Source organism: Lygodium microphyllum, chromosome 12, assembly GCF_053477565.2.
Source record: "Lygodium microphyllum isolate KBCC chromosome 12, Lygodium_microphyllum_v1.1.10, whole genome shotgun sequence".
In the NCBI taxonomy this organism is placed as follows: Eukaryota; Viridiplantae; Streptophyta; class Polypodiopsida; order Schizaeales; family Lygodiaceae; genus Lygodium; species Lygodium microphyllum.
In genome coordinates, this window is record NC_141146.1 from 65,958,039 (window position 1) to 65,979,193 (window position 21,155).

Below are 21,155 nucleotides of genomic sequence, written 5' to 3' on the forward strand. Positions count from 1 at the left end.
GTTTCATTAATTTAGTGTGTACATGGGTGATTCCATAGCGGGTGATTCCGCAAAATGCATATTAAATTAATAAACGTTTATGAGTTTAGAGTGTGCACTCGTAATAAATTAAGGTTAGGATTGATTTATTTATGTAGCTGAAGACTACTAGGTATTCACTTTTGTCGATTTAATTGTATTATTTTACTAAGGATTGTGAATACTTCAGTTGATGTGTAGAGATAGCAGCAATGGCAGAGGAAAGCATTGGAGGATAGCGAGTATTCGATTTATCATTTATATTTTAATGGGTGCATACCTTACGCATGGCGCCTATATTTTGTCGCGCCTATCTATTGGGGCGTTGGATATTTATTATTATTTTGTATGCGCATGAGCGCACGATTATGTTATTTCTACTTGGACATTGTATTGGGCATGCCAAACTCTTTGGGCATCGTCCATTAACTTTATTCCTATTTTGTGTTAAAGCAAACTCAAAAGGTAAAAGCTTGCTATTTTGTAATTTGGGCTATTATTTGAGCTTGAAGATGATTAATACATAAAAATACATGCTTTGTGGAGCACTCACACAAGGCATGGGGGGAGATTGCACCCAATTGGTCTCTTATTCATGTCGTTCATGCTTTTTACATTGAATTTTGTGCAAAAAGTAGAGTTCTATTGTTCTTGGGGACCTTCCAGCATTCACTACGCAAGCGTACAACATCCGATCTTCGCACCAGTGGTATCAGTGCGAAGCTAAGATCAAGAGCTTCCAATCGCAACCCATCTTGTGCGAAGGTGGAGCTCCTGGAACGATCGAGCTCTACGGTCAATCTCGTCGCGAACGGTCGATACAGGTGGATTCCTGGAGATCAAGAACCTCTGTTTCCATCATCAGACTGCGAAGGACTAGCTTGCAGAGGCGGAGGACCACTCCTACATCCTCACATACAAGTCGTCAAGAACCAGAGATAAGTTTCAATGTCTATAAGCTTAAAAGCTTAAAACCTAAAGACTACAAAGCTTAGTTTTAAGCTTTATTAAGCTTAATATCCTAAATCAAATCTCGGGCGGCGTTAGTATGTTCTCGCCGTGATCAAACGCGACGACAGCATGCCGCGTTACTTCAAAATCGAATTGGGCTTCTTAAAGCCTTAAGCTACACTACTAAGCTAAGTCATTTAAGCCATAGGTCACACCAAAGCAATCAAATTCTGCAAGTCTATCAAGTCTAAGTTCTGCAAGTTACATAAAGCAATCAAATTCTGCAAGTCTTCGAACTCTGCAAGTCATATAAGTCTGCCACTCTACAAGTCAGACAAGTCATCTGAAGTCAAAACTGACTTCTGTTCAAAACTCATAGAAGGGTTGTTCCTACGCAGAAACTCCGAACTGCAAAGTTGTTCATTGGAAGGTACTCTACGCATATGCAGGTTTGCTGAAGCATTTTCAGCACAGGCAGAAGATTAAAATGCAATTTTCTCAAATATTACAAATCCCACAATAGCCAAAGACGAAGATTGTGAAAGCCACACCCCAAAATATATAAGCCTTGTATTCCGGAACTTGAGCTACGCTCATCCCGCTAGCTTGATTTTGAGAGTGAGAGGTCTTTTGAGTTTTACAGGATGATCAATTGCTATCCCACCCCGGGGGTATGATGCCAGGAGGCATATTTCACAGTGGATTCTGTGCCACGGTGGATTCCGTGAAGTTTTACGATGGATTCCGTAAACTTTGATGGTGATTGGGGGCTCATACACAAAGTCGATTCTTTGTGCGAGAAGTTGATGGGGACGCCTGTCCTTTTCGAGTGTTTCATTAATTTAATGTGTACACGGGTGATTCCATAGCGGGTGATTCCGCAAAATGCATATTAAATTAATAAGCGTTTATGAGTTTAGAGTGTGCACTCGTAATAAATTAAGGTTAGGATTGATTTCTAACCAGTTGATTTATTTATGTAGCTGAAGACTGCTAGGTATTCACTTTTGTCAGTTTAATTGTATTATTTTACTAAGGATTGTGAATACTTCAGTTGATGTGTAGAGATAGTAGCAATGGCGGAGGAAAGCATTGGAGGATAGCGAGTATTCGATTTATCATTTATATTTTGATGGGCGCATACCTTACGCATGGCGCCTATATTTTGTCGCGCCTATCTATTGAGGCGTTGGATATTTATTATTATTTTGTATACGCATGGGCGTACGATTATGTTATTTCTACTTGGACATTGTATTGGGCATGCCAGACTCTTTGGACACCGTCCATTAGCTTTATTCCTATTTTGTGTTAAAGCAAACTCAAAAGCTAAAAGCTTGCTATTTTGTAATTTGGGCTATTATTTGAGCTTGAAGATGATTAATACATAAAAATACATGCTTTATGGAGCGCTCACACAAGGAATGGGGGGAGATTGCACCCAATTGGTGTCTTGTTCATGTCGTTCATGCTTTTTACATTGAATTTTGTGCAAAAAGTAGAGGTCTATTGTTCTTGGGGACCTTCCAACATTCACTACGCGAGCGTACAGCATCTGATCTGCGCACCAGTGGTATCAGAGCGAAGCTGAGATCAAGAGCTTCCAATCGCTACCCATCTTGTGCGAAGGCGGAGCTCCTGGAACGATAGAGCTCTACGGTCAATCTTGTCACGAACGGTCGATACGGGTGGATTCCTAGCGATCAAGAACCTCTGTTTCCATCATCAGACTGTGAAGGACAAGCTTGTAGAGGCGGAGGATCACTCCTACATCCTCACATACAAGTCGTCAAGAACCGGAGATAAGTTTCAATGTCTATAAGCTTAAAAGCTTAAAACCTAAAGACTACAAAGCTTAGTATTAAGTTTTAATAAGGTTAATATCCTAAATCTCATCTCGGGCGGCGTCAGTATGTTCTTGCCGTGATCAAATGCGATGACAGCACGCCGCGTTACTTCAAAATCGAATTGGGCTTCTTAAAGCCTTAAGCTACACTACTAAGCTAAGTCATTTAAGCCATAGGTCACACCAAAGCAATCAAATTCTGCAAGTCTTCAAACTCTGCAAGTCAGACAAGTCATCTGAAGTCAAAACTGACTTCTGTTCAAAACTCATAGAAGGGTTGTTCTTGCGCAGAAACTCCGAACTGCAAAGTTGTTCATTGGAAGGTACTCTACGCATACGCAGGTTTGTTGAAGCATTTTCAGCACACGCAGAAGATTAAAATGCAGACTTCTCAAAAATTACAAATCTCGCAACAGCCAAAGATGAAGACTGTGAAAGCCACACCCAAAAATATATAAGCCTTGTATTCCGGAACTTGAGCTATGCTCATCCCGCTACCTTGATTTTGAGAGTGAGAGGTCTTTTGAGTTTTACATGATGATCAATTGCTATCCCACCCCGGGGGTATGATGCCAGGAGGCATATTTCACAGTGGATGCCGTGCCACGGTGGATTCCGTGAGGTTTTACGATGGATTCCGTAAACTTTGATGATGACTGGGGGCTCATACACAAAGTGGATTCTTTGTGCGAGAAGTTGATGGGGACGCATGTCCTTTTTTAGCGTTTCATTAATTTAGGGTGTACATGGGTGATTTCATAGCGGGTGATTCCGCAAAACGCATATTAAATTAATAAACGTTTATGAGTTTAGAGTGCACACTTGTAATAAATTAAGGTTAGGATTGATTTCTAACCAATGGATTTTTTATGTAGCTAAAGACTGCTAGGTATTCACTTTTGTCGATTTAATTGTATTATTTTACTAAGGATTGTGAATACTTCAGTTGATGTGTAGAGATAGCAGCAGTGGCGGAGGAAAGCATTGGAGGATAGCGAGTATTCGATTTATCATTTATATTTTGATGGGCGCATACCTTACGCATGGTGCCTATATTTTGTCGTGCCTATCTATTGAGGCGTTGGATATTTATTATTATTTTGTATGCGCATGGGCGCACGATTATGTTATTTCTACTTGGACATTGTATTGGGCATGCCAGAGTCTTTGGGCACCGTCCATTAGCTTTCTTCCTATTTTGTGTTAAAGCAAACTCAAAAGCTAAGAGCTTGTTATTTTGTAATTTGGGCTATTATTTGAGCTTGAAGATGATTAATACATAAAAATACATGCTTTGTGGAGCGCTCACACAAGGCATGGGGGGAGATTGCACCCAATTGGTCTCTTGTTCATGTCATTCATGCTTTTTACATTGAATTTTGTGCAAAAAGTAGAGTTCTATTGTTCTTGGGGACCTTCCGGCATTCACTAGGCGAGCGTACAACATCCGATCTGCGCACCAGTAATGGAAAAAGCCATGTTGTAATGGAAAAAGCGGAGTCAATATCCAACTTTTCAAGGGGATAGTCAAATGAGTGTCAAGATGAGGCTCAAACAATTGCCATCCACAACCAACCAAAAGCATTCACCAAGACATCATAACCCGCACTGGGTAGTCTAGGCATAAACCATGTCATGATAGTGAAATGCCTACTGTAAGGAAGTGGTAGTGAACCATAAAATCGAGCTGTAATCACAGCTCAAAAGAATTTTGAAGGATAGAAGAACCATGTGGCATCATCCAAATTCATGAATACATCAATCCAAGTAGCCGAGAGCACCCCATACGCAATAGGCATAACCTGGCAAATCATTAAATAGCTTCAGCCCTGAAGTTTTCAGCAGCATATAACCTCTATAAGCTGAGCAAATTAGTGCTCAATCTAGGCTCAAATCCATAGGCAAACCATAGGCATACATTCTCGTATGTATAGGCACCAAACAATCAGGCATAATCGGGCATAAATGCCAAGACCTGTAAGCATAAAATTGAAGTAACAAGTGGCTGCCCTATTTTGGACAGATCTGGGACCATTCAAAATAGTCAATGGTTGAGCTAAATCAGCTCCTAATGCGTCTCACATAAGAATCATAACATCCACAAGTGATTCGGTATGAATAGACATCAGTAGAAGCATCACATATGCAATAGGCATACAAATACATGTTGTCTCAGACCTGAAATCTGTTGCAGAATATTTTGTCATCATAATTTGGCAAATCAAACATCACCATTGCGTTCGGAGCTTGCCAAAATCCCAACTTAGACTCTTACCTTGCCTGAATCGAGTTCCAAATGCCCGAGATATGACAAAAAGAGTGATTTTTGAGCCATTTTTGCAAAAATGCGCAAATAAAACATGAGCATGCTACTATACTTGAGGGGCCAAATCAAGGTGGGTAGGGGATAAGCAATATCCCAATGAAGGTCTACAGTAGGCCTACACAAGCCTAGGACAAGTCCAAGCAAGAGGTGAAGAGAACAAGCTTCAATGATGGAAGCTATGGCTGCCTCTTCATGAAACCCTGTTGTTCATGTCAAAGAACAGCTGAGAATTGAGTGAGAAGCAAGCTCTCATACCTCGTGTAGATGCCGGGGAAGGCCGGGAAGCGCTCGCGAAGGACCTGCTCTGATACCAGTTGAAAGGGATGCAGGAGATGCGAGAGAGAAGACCACACACAATGTAGGTGTTGTCAACAATGTTATGACAACCTTATTACACTTTCATATATATATGAATAAAGAATATGGGCGGTCACTGTACACGGGCAGGCTCAAGGGCCTTTCACCCCAACAAATTTGCATTCCTGTCTACCATGGTCACTTGAAATTGTCATATTTGTGTCTTCCACTTTTGTTGGGCTTTAAATCCTACTTCAAATTTGCATCATTCCTCTCTTTTTCGACATGTCTTGGACATTTAAATCTTACTCTCATTGGCGACCATGGGATAGGATGACTTAGCTCATCGAATCCCCAAACAACTAATTTGCAAAAACAACCACCATAAAAAGCATCAAGCTGCCACAAAACAGAATACTCAACAAGGCACCACCAAATTCTCACCCTACCCTGTGCCAAGATCAAGGCATGAAACCCACAAGGGACAAGTCCATCATAATTTAATAAAAATCGAGAGTGAGTCACTAACCAATTGCTCCAACATAGTCTGGCTAAAAAGAACTATCAAAGAAGTCATCCTAGGTGGTGGCCTTACATTGGTGACTCATTCGATGCTCTTCCCTACTTGATAAGTTGGTGATTGATGGTGAAATCATTGGTTTGGCTCTTCCCAATGGTGCTAAACTTTTGGGACAATCTCTTGCAAATGATTCATTTACATTTCTTAAGGCTAAGAAGTCTAATCTAGATAGAGTAATGGTTGTTTGGAGATTGTTTGGTTTGGCGTTGGGTTTCAACATCAATGTATAAAAATCCACTTTGATTAGTTGAATGGAGAAGAGATCTACATGCATTCGATTGATAGGGTGGAATTGTTGCTCGAGGTGAGATCATTAAACACTTGGATTATCCCATCAAGGTGGATTTGGTCCCTCTTGCATTGCTTGATTGGATGTCTTCATGCATTCATGATAAGTTTATGTATTGGACATCTCAAGGCTAGCTTCACATGCGTGACTTAAAGTTGCATAGATAGTCACGATAAGTATAATGTCCTTTTTATTGCTTTTGCTTCCTTGGATACAAAAGTCATTGCAAGAATTGGTGTAGCCTATTCGTTTTATGCTATGGAAAAAGCAAGGAATTTGTTTGAGTTAGGTATGGGTCTCTTGCAACATGTTACTACACCAAATCATTTGGGTGGTGCTACCTTATTAGACATGTGGTAGCTGGCCTTGTTACAAGACTTATGTGCACAATATCATCTTTGGATTGGCTTTTATTGGAAAAATTGACATCTCACATGGCCTGATAAGCACATGAAGCATCATAAGTTTAGCCCATCCGTTTTATGCTATGGAAAAATCAAGGAATTGGTTTGAGTTAGGTATGGGTCTCTTGCAACATGTTACTGCACCAAATCATTTGGGTGGTGCTACCTTATTGGACTTATGGAGTAGCTGGCCTTGTTACAAGACTTATGTGCACAACATCATCTTTGGACTAGCTTTTATTGGGAAAATTGACATCTCACATGGCCTGATAAGCACATGAAGCATCATAAGTTTAGTAGGATGGTACGATTCAGTTTGAGGACTAAATAGGATGCCATCATTATTGGTCAAGTTTATTAATTATACTATATTTGTCAATATTTTCAGATGCCTCGAGGTTAGAGGTTGATTTGGTTGAACTTGGAGGAACATCTTCAAGATCCTCTTTGCTTGTATTTCATCCTTTATCCTCATGGCTAGACCAGGCTTTTGCGAAAGCAGATGATTTTTTGAAACAATCAACAAATTGGTTTTATCATAAAATGGTTGAGGATAAGAGATGGATGATTGAGAAAGCAAATAAAGTTTGGTCTACTCATGATAGTAAACCTAATTGGTGCAATTGGTTGCTACAATGATGGAGGGCTAAGCTTCCTCTTAGGGAAAGTTTTTATATGGAGCTTCCTATCATGGGTGGTCTTCGCACATGAGATATTCTATATGGTCACAAGATCTCCAGTGGTAGATCTATCTTCTATACTACATGTGATGAAACTCCTATTTATCTTTCTCTATGTTGTCCAAATTTTAGACAACATTGGGATTTTATTTCCCAAGTATGGACTTATGTGACACGTCAATGGACAATCATCCATTCTTGCATTCTGGGCAAGATATCATCCATGGCCACTTTACAAGTATAACATCCATGTCTTTTTAATTTTTTGTATTGCACTAGCCATTAGCACATTTGGTAAACACACAAAGCTTTTATTTTTGATTTGGCATCCAATATCCATGGTCACATGGACCGTGTTCAAGGATTGTTATTATGGCAAATTATTTCCATGGTTTTGGTCGGTGTGGTCCTCAGAGGGGACCATTGTATGGGATGGATTCATTTTCACCACCTCGATTGTGCTTACTTTGTGATCCCTTTCTATTCTCATAGCATTGTGTTTTAGTAGCCTTTTAGATCCATGTGTGTTTGCTGTTTGTCTTTGAGTGTGCTCAATTGGCCAAAAGGCCTTGTGCAAATACATTCAATTCATTAAATCAAACTTCTCCACAAAAAAAAGGATGATCTTGCATATACAATTACCGATCCACTATATCCATGCATTAATTATTAGCAACCACATGGGTCTCCATGAGGATTTTGAGAAAGTTGCCAAATATGCTCCAGGTCTACCAAAGTCCACTAGCAATGAAGACAAGTTGATTCCTTATAGATTGTACAAGCAAGCCACATTTAGTGATTATAATACAAGTTAGATTGAAATGCTCGACTCCAAAGGCAAAGCCAAATGGGATGCTTGGGATAAGTTTATAGGTAAAGCCAAGGAAATAGATATGGAAGAGCACATTTAGAAAGTAATACGGCACCAAGAAGTATGATTTGCCTCCTTAGTTTTTCCAGTAATAGACTTGGATGTAAAGGCCCTAGTTTACCACTTTGGAGCTAGTTTGACGCAAGTTAATTCCTCATATACATGAAGTTGGATTGAAGCATGCATAATTAATTTAACTTGTGTTTATTAAAGCGTGCATGTCAATTCTAGTTTTGTACAGAGCCAATATTTGTGGCAAGCTTTATTTGATTTTGTTTCTATTTTGAAGAGCTAAGCATATGTGCGCGCGCACGCACGCATGCACATGGTACCTGTAGGTTATAGTCGAAGATCATAAAAATTGCAATGCAGTGATTTTGGACATTTACAGATTTATAAAGTAGGTGAGAGCCTTCATCATATGCAGAGTCGAAGATAATAAAGGGTGTGATGTAGCGATGTTGAACAATTACAGATTTATAAAGTAGGTGAGATCCTTCACCATATGTAGAGAGTCTTGATAATGTTGATGTACATTCAAGAAGGTAAGGTGCCGATGAGAAGATCTTGTTCCAAAACTCCATAGCTAAAACTCATCCATGTTGGGCAGGCCAAAAGACAAGATGAAAAATTTGGCTTTAGATTTTATATTGTAAAGTTTGGTTGGCCCACTTAAGTTGAGACCCATGTCAATCCGTCTATTTGAACACACGCTAAAATTCGTCAGTGCAATCAAGACAAGTCACCACAGTGTTCAGATCATAGTTTATATATATATTTTAAAAAATACGACAGATATTTAAGGTGCCAAGACCTCCCATGCGGGTGAGGCGAATCAAGGCTAGTCCATCCCTTAGATTTGAACTCAGCTAGACAACATGCCATCTTTATGGGAGCTCCATCTTTGTGTTGGCTTTTTGAAAAATAAATATTTAATGTGACGAATTAATAGTTTGGTTCGGAATTCACCGGAGCAGAAACGAAGGCTGGTAAGGACACTCGCGAACACTCAAACGCCCCCCCGGCCCCCGAAACACCACACCCGCGGGGGCTCCCCGTCCGTTTCCTTCATGCCACTTGCAGCAGCAACTGCAGCCGCCATCGTCGTCGCTCCTTATGGATCAAGGTATTGTCTAGCATTCATTCCATTTAGCATTTTGGAATTTACCCGTTATACGCGTCAACGTGGAGGTGTTCTGGCGAAGAAATCCATGACAGACCCTCTGACGAGCCTTGGCCCAATGCAGCTTTGCTTTGCTTCTCCATTCTCGCTTTCCTGTACAGATGATTGTTCTAGAGAATTTCTCATTGTAGGTTGTCTGTGCTAAACTCTTCTTCAATTATACATTCGTTATTTGGAATATATTCATCAGGTTGCATATGTGCCTCAAATTTGAGTTGTGCATTGCTTAGAAAACAATTGAGTTTTCTTGTTCTTTGTTGTGATCAGATAAAAAAGCTCAAATTGATGCCATCTGGGAGAAGCTGAGTGCAAAAAAGCCAGCTGCAAGTCCAAATGTTGGTCCCAAGAACAAACAAGAAGAGCTTGCCACTAAAATCAAACCTTCTAAAGCTCCAGCATCATCTGCCACACCAGTGAGTACTGATCTGACGTAATTTACTTTTGACCATGTACCTTGAGGTTAACAAATTTTCAACGTGGGTCTGTTTTGCACACTTTTGGGAAAGAGGTGAGATTCCAATTTCTATAGATTTGTAAAAGTTCCACAGCTAGTGATATAAGGATTATAGCAGAACAATCAAAGAGGAGATTCTTCAAGCACCAACCTCCAGAGAGAAAATGTGTTGGAAGTAAATAATAACCAGAATATAAGGGTTAGTTGAAAGTATTGAGTTTGTGATGCCAAAAGGATAGTTGCATGAGCTGGTGAATCATGCGAGAGTCAGCTGTGGGGTAACTTAGGCATTTATTGAGAGCAAACCTCAATAGGATGATGTAGAGATGGTTGGCCAATGGGGCCATTTTCAATTGGTGGGTCAGAGGCTTCTTTGTGGCATTTATTTTATGATGTCACATGGGGATGGGGCTCTTGGATTTTATAGTTGCTTGGACCTGTGTGATCACTGGAGTTGCTTCCTCAATGTGATTAGGTATTTTGGTTGGTGCTCTGGTCATCATTGACTCCTTTGGTGGCATTGATATGAACTCAAGAATGAGGAGACTTTTAGAGAGAATTAATAATGAGAAGTTCAAGTATCATTTCTCATGGGCTAGAGCATTGTAGTAGTCTTCAAGTGGCTGTTTGCACGTTTGTGGATGTAGATGGGTGTAATGCAGCCGAGGAGAGCTGAAGTTCTAGTGGGGGAGAATTGTAGTTCTAGTTCTAGAGCCTTGTAGTAGTCTTCAAGAGGGTGTTTGCACGTTCATGGATTTGGATGGGTGTAGTGCAGCTGAGAACTGTAGTTCTAGTGGGGGAGAATGTAGTATGCTCAATGACATGGTAATGTAGAAGTGCATGCACATGAGGTAGCATGAGGCAGGTCAGACTTTTTTTATGTGGCTATCAATGTAAAAGGGCTTGACATCATTTGTAGGTAGTAGTGACCACAATCTTTATCTTTGTGTCACACCAAACATGGTGAGTCAATAGTGAGGACTTAGTGTTTTGATAATGAATGACTTGAGCTGGTTGAAGAGCTCAAGGTTTCAGAAGTGAAAAGGGAGAAGGTGCTTGCAGGCTGCTTCTGATTGGACGAGGCTGAAGGAAGATTTGTTGGATTGGGTAGGGAGTGTACTCTGCAGATATAGAGTTCGGGATGCAAAGATATGCCAGGGTTTGCAGAATAAAACATTGAGAATTTATGAACACGGACTAACACATAGTGAACTTAGACCACAAGGCAAAAGAAGAAGAAGATATTGAAGAATGAAATGACTGATGATGGCCCATGGGAAGAAATACAACTGAGGGAGCTCTGGGAGCGGAGGCTGTCCAATGAAAACAGATCTTGAGTGCAGCAAACCACAAATGTTGATGAAGAAATGTGATGCAGAGAACTGAAGACAGCAGATTAGCAGGTTGGAGGTCAAAACACAAGAGTTTCGAGGGCTGGAAATGGCAACAACAGCCACTAAGAGGTGGAGAAGGCCGCTGGTATCAAAACACAGCCATTAGGAATGGACTGGACAAAAAACATAGTTGCATGGATGTCTTGGAGATGGAAATGACAGCAGTAGGGCCAGTAATAGCAGATGGGCGTGTAAAGAAATACTCATGTGCAGCTAGCAAACACAATTGTACGACAAAGCATAGATTGATAAAGAACACAGTGAAGGTTAGGGTAACATAGAGACAATGAACATTGAAGAAGATAATGAATGAATATTGAATATATATGATGCTCAATGCAGCAAACACACTATGCAAAGGTGAAATAATGACCCTTGAATTCATGTCTCTAGGAGTGGGGAACAATGTATAAGTTGGAGAGTGTATTGTACTTTGACGGATCTCAAAATGCAACATACATTCTCTGTCTGGCAACAGCAAACGCAGCACTATGCAGTTGGATTAGTAATGATAGACATGTAATAAAAGATATGAAATCTGCAAATGCAACCTATAGTGATGATGTGGCAGGTTGGTGATGCCTGTAGACTGCAAAATGCAGGCAGCAATGACACATGCCAGGTTTGGAATAGCAGAATGGTGGAAGTGATGGTGATGGCAACAACTGGCGGTAGCTGTCTAGGTCCAAATGTAGGTTGGAACTATGAGATTGTGCAAGAGAAAGAGGAAAGTGAACATGAAGAGAAGAAGGAGACAAAGAGAGAACGCAGGAGAGAGAAGGAACAATTTGATTGCAATGGTTGAAGGTATAAGGCTGTAATAGTCTACCCCAACACTCAACTATGTGTGTTAGTGTGGGCGCTAGATGGTAGCAAGGGGATGAGAGAATGAGGAGGGTTGACTGATCACGAAGGATCAATGATGGATAATGTGAGTGGGAGGGTAGGCCACCTATATATAGGCAAACTAGGGCCACAATTGGTATTTAAGTTGGCTAGGCCCAAAATAGGGTGTCTAGGACAGCCAAAACTGCCTAAAAAGAAATGCACAAATGTGTCTTTAATTGCTTGAAGCACATAATATGAGAGACAAAGACAAATTTAGAGCTTCTAATGCCCTTGTTTGACTCAGATTGAGGCTCATAGGCAAGAGATGATTGCACAAGACACACACAATTGCTAACACCCCCTCTTAGATCTTGGATATGACAAAAGGCCAAAGGAGAATGGATTCAAGGGTGGCAGGAAGAGTGCCAATGCCAATGAAGTCCATTGATAAAGAATGCCAGCCAAGGAGCAAGGCCCCCTTTCCATAGAAAAATCTGATCAAATGGGAGGCCACTAAAGGGTAAGGGAGATAGAGAGGCCTCGAATAGATTGCTCTTGAAAACTCCAGTTAGTTATACTCGAAATACCATGTAGGCACAATCGGCATTTAAAGCATGAAGCTCACTATTGTATGCTTGTACCCAAACTGTTATAACAACAATAAATCTCTACAAAATTGAGCTAATCAAGATCTAAACAATCCAGATAGTATCCCAAAATCATAACCATACCATTCGAGTACCAAAATAGCATCCCCGAAGCATCAAACATGCATTTTGGAATTTATTATTTGCTGTCCAAACTAGAACTATTAATTTTTTGTGTGAAATAGAGAACTCAGAAGAATGCTTGGGAAATGGAATCCATATACCAAACACGAGAATGATGCATACAACAGTGAGTCATTGGCTCGTAGGCATTGGCACCAGCTTCCTCTCTTGTAGGTGATGATATGTTCGAATGAGGAGGGAGCCCAATAGAAATAGAATAAAACAATCCCAAAATAGGGGTAGGTCGGCCAACATTCAATGTTGGTCGGCTAGCATAAAATGCCCTAAATAAGCATCATAAATGCCATAATAAAATGCCTAATATGCCTAGTCATACTAGACATAACTTAGACTCACACATGAGCTGTTTGGACGGCTAACATCCTCTCTCAGATTATGGGTGATCTGATACAATATAAAGATTTAAGATACAATGACAAAGTCTAATCATAGTCCATACAACAAAGAATTTCCAAACTAGAACCATGGATACCCAAGTAGTGGGTGATCAAGCTACCACCAAGGTGCCTCGGAGAGAACTTGATGCCGAGTGTATAAGCTCTTTAAAATAGAGAGGCGGTATAACAAATCTCTGTCTGTCAACAATGTCTCGTAGTAGCATATAAGACCATCTTGTCAAAATGCCTTTGAATATATGTGACCATAGAATCCTTGCCTTTGGCCACCGCCAAAGTGTCCCCTCATGTGAGCTCGGATTAGGAATCAATCTCGCTCTTTGTCAAGAAACAACCTCTCATGAACCTAGAAGTTAGTCACAACTCCAAGATTTAAACTTGCTAGACTTCAGTTAATGTGTCAGGGAAGTCCCTCTCTAGAACCTATGCACCTGTATATATGTATAGATGAGGTGTACTTGCCCCACCTCACCACCTTCTCACACTTCCTCTTTGGCACTGGAGAGTCATGAGGGATGACCATATCACGTATACTATAAACTAGAAGAAGGAGGGGTTGCTAAGCCCTTCCCAAGGTTTGAAGAAGATGAAGTCTAAGGAAGAGGATGACTAGTAGAGAAGTCCGGATCTTGCGTCCTCTTCACAATCCAGCCCTAGGCGGCTTGTTTTCAGCCATCGCGCCATAGTTACCTGGAACGGGGAACGGGACCCCCTGGAACGGGGGGAACGTCCAAGGTCGGGGAACGGGAACGGGGGGAACGGCACATGTCTTAAGTGCCCCAAATATGCCCTGCATGACCCAAACTGCCCCAAAGAATGTCTCTCTAATTGCCCCAATACCCGTCAATGCATGAAATTGACCCAAATGTCCCAACATTGACTCGATTACCCCCATAGCTCCAAATTGCCTTGAATTGCCCCAATTATCCCAATTTCGCTTGAAATTACCTTGGAATTGAGGATCGGCTGAAATTTGATTCTAATTTGCAAGAGTTGATAATGCATCAAATTTGAACTTTGCATGGACTCCTAATTAGATTGTGGGTTGTCTTGACACTTTGAATCTTCAACCCGAGAGAGAAAGAGAGAGAGATTAGTGTGTGCACATTAAACAATAAGGACTATGACCCAAGTTTAAAAAAAAAAAACAAAGAAAATGTCAATTTTCAGTAAACAGGCCTGGAACGACCGCTCCAAACAGGGAACGGCAGGGAACGGTAGGGAACGGCAAGGAACGTTCCCTGGCCGTTTCACCTCCTTGGAGGGTTTGGAACGCGTTAGGCCGTTCCTACAGGCCGGAACGGCCGTTCCCTGTTTCTATGCATCGCGCTAGTGTTTGGAAGTCTCCATTTGTTGTGTTATCATAGCATCTAATCTGCCTGCGTTTCTAGTATCTGGTGTTTGGCGACAGGTGTTGTTGCTATCTCTCCCACTAGGCGATTGTTGTAGTACCCTGTGTTTTTGCTCTTCGGCAAGTTGTCTACATCAACAAACATCTCTTCTATTGTCGCCTCAATTTCCCGACACTTTTGTGATTAGCATTTGCTGTTTCTTGCAGTTCGACACTTCGATTGGTGGTTGCAGCACTTGGGATCCGTCTCCAGTGGAGGTCACTCTCCGACATCTCCAGTGGAGGTCACTCTCCGACACTACATTGCTTTGCCCTTGGGCATTTTGTACACTCTTACATTCATTTACAGGATTCATTCACTTTAGAGTTTCTTCTCTTTGTGTTTGAGTTTTGAGTTTTTGCATTTTGCGTTTTGCATTTAGGGTTTGTCTTTGCTTGAGTCTTTGTGTTTGTCTTGGTCATACATGTTGTCTTTCGTGAGTGCAAACCCTAGGATATCTTCACATTGTAGGTCAAAACATAGACAAAAGAGGCATTACATGCAGTTGCTACCTGTTAAATGAGTCAAAAACTAAAAAACGTAGGCAACATGGCATTAAATGCAATCAATCCAGCTTGTAGGAGCGCTGCATCAAAATGCAGGTGTTTGATGGTTGAAATTGCTTGGAAATTGGTCACCGAACAGCAGCAGACAGCCACTTGGTCAGCAGATGGAAGTCGCAGAGCTGTAATCAGTAAAAATCAGCACACAAAACGGAGATCTTCAAATCTGATACCATGTTAGAAGTGGATGTAGCAATGGAAGCATAAATAGATGCTGAAATAAACTGCTGAACACAAGGATAAAAGAGAAAAACACAAAAGAACATTGCAAAGAAGAGAACTCAGAAGAACGCTCGAGAAATGGAATGCATATACCAAACACAAGAATGATGCATACAATAGTGAGTCATTGGCTCATAGGCACTAGCACTAGCTACCTCTCTCCACAGAACTTGTAGGTGATGTGACTAAACGGGGAGGGAGCCCGGTATAAATAGAAGAAAACAATGCTAAAATAGGGGTAGGTTGGCTAGCATAAAATGCCCCAAATAAGCATCGTAAATGTCATAATAAAATGCATAATATACTTAGTTATGCCCGACATAACTCAGATTCACACATAAGTTGTCAGGATTGCTAATAGGGAGGTATAAGGGAACCACTATAGAGGATGGTGGGGATGGGATGGACCTATGGGATAAAGGATGCACAATCGAGAATAGATGCGACAATAGAAAGCTACCTTGGAGAACCTTGCACAATGGAAGGGGAAGGGAGCACAGATAGTACTCTCCTGTCAATTTGTCACAAAAGTGGCGAAAGTAGAAGAATCCTTAACAAAGATGGCCAACTCAATAATAGTTACCTTCGCACGACGTACGTTATGTATCTGTACGGATTCATACAATACTTTGGGCCTATTTAGGCCACCTCGCATGCGCGTCCTGCGTTCCCTGCGCCCCCGGTTTTACTCTTGCGCGTTGCGCCTGCCTGCGTGGCAGTTTTTTGGGGGGGTGGGAAGCCTTGGATACCTCATCCCACCCCCTTTTCTAGCCATGCACCCCCCCCCCAAGCCCTCTTTGGATTCCTTCCAGACTGAAAGCTCTCTTTGACCGTTGACCCCTCTTTGACTGTTTGCACTTTGATCCTTCTCTTATCTACAAAAGGTGCTTCTCTCCTCCATGCTTCCACACCAATTCAACAAGCACTTACCAATCTCATCTTCCTCTCTTGGATCCTGATTCTTGAATGGACTTGTGATTTGTCATTCTTGAATCTCATCTCCCATCCCCTCTTTTCCGCATCCTATCGAAGCATTTGCCATTCTCAAATCTCATCTTCCATCCCCTCTATCCCGCACCCTATCAAAGCATTTGCCATTTTCATCTCCCATCCCCTCTCTCTCACTCTTGCTCTTTCAACTTTACCCCAACTCTCGGGCCTCTGGAGTCTCCCTCCCTTTTAACTTTTAAGAGTCGAGACTCAAGCATCTCTCTCTCTCTCTCTCTCTCTCTCTCTCTCTGTGTGGCCTCTTTATCCGTCATCGGGACCATGACTTGTGAGAAGCACGAGGCCTTTATTTTGCATGCGATCCATGTGGAGAGGGACACAAAGAAGTCCAACTCCCACCATTGGACATGCAAGTATTGCAAGAAGCGCTATACAAGTGGTGTGACTCGGCTTCTCCAACATCTCTCTAAGACGGGGGGGGGGGGGGGGGGCAAGTTGCTCCATGCAAGGAGATCCCTCAAAACATCGCGGGGAGATTCGTGCCAAGATGAGAGGGGGATCCACAAGAGGAGGAGGAAGTGGCTTATCGGCACCAATTCCTATGCCTACTAACGAGGAAGCATCAAATGTAGGAGTATCTTCAACCGATGCGGGAGAGGCCTTTGCCATTGATGGTGGGGGCTCCACATCTGCATTCGGCTCTGGTAAAAGATAAAGAGTGGAGGCTCATGCGGTGCCGGAGAGACAATCCTCTCTTTCTCAAGCTCCCGGTCATGTGCGTGGATCAGTTGCCTTTCTTAGAGAAAGGCAACGACTTGCGGATATTGAAATTGCACGTACAGTGATTGAGTGCAATCTTGCATTCAATGTCCTAAAGCAAGAGCAATGGAAGAAGATGGTAAAAGCTATTGCCATTGTGGGTCCATGTGAAGGATGGACCGGTGTTACATTCAATGACATGAGGACGAAAAAGATTGATGAAGAGAAAGAGAGGATTGATAGAGCCCTTGATCCTATTCGGGCCGCATGGATAAAATATGGTTGCTTCATTCTCACCGACGGATGGAGTGATCGTAAGAAACGAGGCATCATCAACATACTCATCTCATGTCCACTCGGCACTTGCTTTCGTGCCATAGATATTGGCAAGAGGGGGAGGAAAACGACGGACGCATTCATCTACCGCCACATTCGACAAGCTATCATTGAGGTATACATTGTCTTTTAAAATTGTTTCACTTTCTTTCATTATGGTAATTGATTTATGCATAACTATCTATCTCCCTATTCTAATTTCTCTCTAGTATCTATCTCGATTCTTTCTTTTCCCTCCGGCCGCAAGGCCCCCAACCCCCATCTCTCTTCATTCTTGAAAGTTGAAAGTTGAACTTGAAAGGCTCAAGTTTCAACTCTCTCTCTCTCTCTCTCTAATCTCTAAGTATTGTTAGTATACTTGTCATTTGTAAATTGTGGTTGTAGGTGGGTCCCTCAAATGTGGTGCAAGTTGTTACCGACAATGCATCGAATTGTTGGCGCATGGGCTGTTTGCTTGAGGCCGAGTTTTTTACGATTGTGTGGACTCCATGTGCAAGTCATTGTGTAGACTTGCTCATGGAGGACATTGGGAAGCTCAAGTGGATAAAGAGGGTGGTCCGCAAAGCTACATCAATTGTCACATTCTTTACGGTAAAGGTAAAGGTACTTGCGATGTATCGTGAGCATAGGAGTTGAAGAAGCCTTATTCAACTCGCTTTGCTTATATGTGGTTATTGTTGGAGCGCCTTTATGAGGTGCGGTCCGCACCAGACAGTGGTGTTTACTCTATGGAATGAGTGGGATGAGCATGAGATAGAGGAGGCCAAAGCCATGCAACGCTTGTGCCTTAATGAGCAGTTTTGGCAAAAAGTTTGTGCCGTTGTTATTGTTGTGACTCCCTTTTATAGGGTGTTACGTATGAGTGATTGTGAGGGGTCCACCATGGGCCTTTGCGTTCACTTCTTTAGAGCGGCATTGGTGGAGGCACGTGCTTGTATAGTGATCACAGAGACACAACGTGCACATGTTTTAGAGCTAGTAGAGAGGAGATGGGCATGGATGCTTAAGCCCATCCATGGTTTTGTTGCATTGGTACATCCGGCCTACAAGTCGCCAGTGGTCATGGATGATAGAGAGTTCCGTTCGGACCAGCTTGCTTATTTGACTCGTGTGGTCCTTGTGGATGACCACAATGCAGTGTTGGAGGAGCTAGGATGCTATGCAGATCAGAGAGGGCATGTGGCTTTTGCTTCTCCCACTTGTTGGAGGAGAGAGTCACTTGTGAAGCCTTTATTTTGGTGGCAAAACTTTGGATACTCATTGGAGACCCTTTAGCCCTTAGCTGTGAGGGTCCTTGCCCAGGATTCCTCTTCGAGTATATGTGAGAGAAACTGGAGTGCCTATTCTCTCATTCATACAAAGATTCGCAATTGGCTTAGCACATGACAGTTAGAGCGGCTTGTCTATTGCCGCACTAACTTACACATGATGAGGGCTATAATGAGCATGGGTAGTCCGAAGCAGGTAAAGTTTAAACACTTAACCATAACATTTAAGATTTGTTGTTTTAAACTTTGAACTTTGAAGTTATACTTTACAATTTAAACTTTAGTATTTACAATGATCAATCTTACGTGCATCACTGTTGGGAATAAAAGGCCATCGTGCCTTTTACATGTGCATGGGTGTGAACACACCCTTAGCACATTTGTACTTTCATATATATCTATCTAAAACCTAAAGAGGTACACTAGTCTTTGTACCGAACATCAAAGGTGTCATGCTCACTCTCCTTTCTACTGCTCTCTACTCAGTGTGTGTGTTATCTGTCGCGTTCACTCTCAGCTCAGTTAGGCTCCGTTAAACTAGTATCAGAGCACAAGGAGTGCACACTTCTTGAAGTTGGACAGGCACAAGCTAGTTAGACGACCTCAAGTGAGAGGTGTTGGCATCAGTATAGTCAGTGTTCAGTAGGTGCAAGTTAGTGTAAGGTTAGTGCGGTCGACGGGGGGCCAAGTGAAGATTGCATGACAGTTCAAGCAGGCTGTTGGAGAGTAGGCGATAGGCGATAGGTTGACGGGGGTCACGCGGGACCTGTATGTGACTAGGAATAGGTGGTGGACGGGACGGGCTGTGATGGCGGGTGCTCCGATGGGACAGGCTAGGACGTGTTCGACAGGTCATCCGTGACTAGATGGGCCACGGGTCATGAATCGGCATTCAAATCTCTGTCATTTTTTTTAATATTTCAAATTTGTTCCCCTTCCACAATTGGGTGTTCGCGCACACATGCACAGTTTGCAAGCCTGACCTGAAAAATTGGGGCTTTTCCCAAATTTGGAGACTTTAATGTAGAACTGGACCATCTGACTCAGAAATTGCCAAATCGGTGCACATTTGCCCGGGAATTTTGGGGCTTTTTACATTTCAGCGAAAAATTTTCAATTTCATTGAAATTTTTGGACACCAGACATTTGGGGCTTTTCATGTACATGCTAGAATTGGGCTAAAATTTACCCAATTTCTTGACATGATGCACATTGGACCCCATGCAATTTGGGACTTTTGCTGTTTGGTGGAAATTTGTGCGCCATTTGGTCATTTTATGTACATGCGGGTTTAATTCCATGCAATTTGGACATCTAGCACTTGGAAAAAATTGGGGATTTTGCTGAAATTGATCTATTTTGGCAAAATTGGCCTATTCTATGCATGTCAGAGACAATGCAGATGTATGGTTGATGCTTTGAGCACAAAAATATTGGGGCTTTTGACCGTGCGTGTCAAATTTTGTGCCCATGGGTGTATGTGCCACAGAAATTGCAGCTAAAATTTGGGACTTCTCATGTAATGTGATGCATTTGTCCTTGGAACAGTTGTAATCAGTTGTGGAGTGCTGTAGCACAATGTTTAGTGCTTCTGAAAATTTATTTGCAGATCTGAAATTTCTGCTTTTACATGGTCATTTATTGTTGGTTGGTACTTGTTTGTACCTTGGTCACTTGTGTGATAGTTTGGGCCTGCATTTGCTGAATTTTTCGGTCACATTTGGGCTGAAAATCATGGCTGGCAGTAGTGACAGCAGTCATCTTATGCACATTAAGAAGCTTGAAGGAGCACATAACTTTGTAGTTTGGCAAAAACAGTGCTATAATATCTTGTTGCAGAAGAAGCAAGCAAGGCCGATTAAGACCAAAGGGGCAAAGCCCGCAAATATGGAATAGGAAGACTGGGATGAGTTAAATGAGCTTGCATGCTCAACCATTGATCTATCGATTTCTGATGCCTTGCTGTTTAACATTGAAGGTTTGGATTTTGCCAATGCTATTTGGACTCGACTGGAAGAACTCTATGCCTAGAAGAGTGTCGTAAGCAAAGTTTACTGGTTGAAAAAGCTTATGGATGCATATGAAAGAGGGTACAACAATGTCTGCTCACTTGAGTGAGTTTAATTTCATTTTCAGCCAGCTGGTTACCTTGGAGTTCAAGATTGATGAAGCATTTAAGGCTACATTCTTGCTTTGCACTCTACTAGAGAGTTGGGATACATTTAGGATTGCTATGAGCAATTCTAATGCGATGCTTTTGTATGCTGATGTAGAGAGTGCTCTACTCATGGAAGAAATGGATCGGTAGAACAATGCATCCAGTAAGTCTTCTAGTGCTTTGCATACTAGGGGAAGATCATA

At 41.9% G+C, this 21,155-nt stretch overlaps 1 protein-coding gene across 1 annotated transcript in view; it reads left to right on the forward strand.

The window, feature by feature from the left end:
- The first annotated feature begins 9,229 nt into the window (after window positions 1-9,229).
- The window catches only part of LOC148027865 (craniofacial development-like protein), a 49,591-nt gene continuing 37,665 nt past the window's right edge, over window positions 9,230-21,155 (forward strand). The window contains exons 1-2 of the mRNA XM_087688953.1: window positions 9,230-9,388; window positions 9,713-9,858. Coding sequence (XP_087545079.1) covers window positions 9,379-9,388; window positions 9,713-9,858 — 156 coding nt within the window. The 5' untranslated portion in view covers window positions 9,230-9,378. The remainder of the gene's footprint in view (window positions 9,389-9,712; window positions 9,859-21,155) is intronic.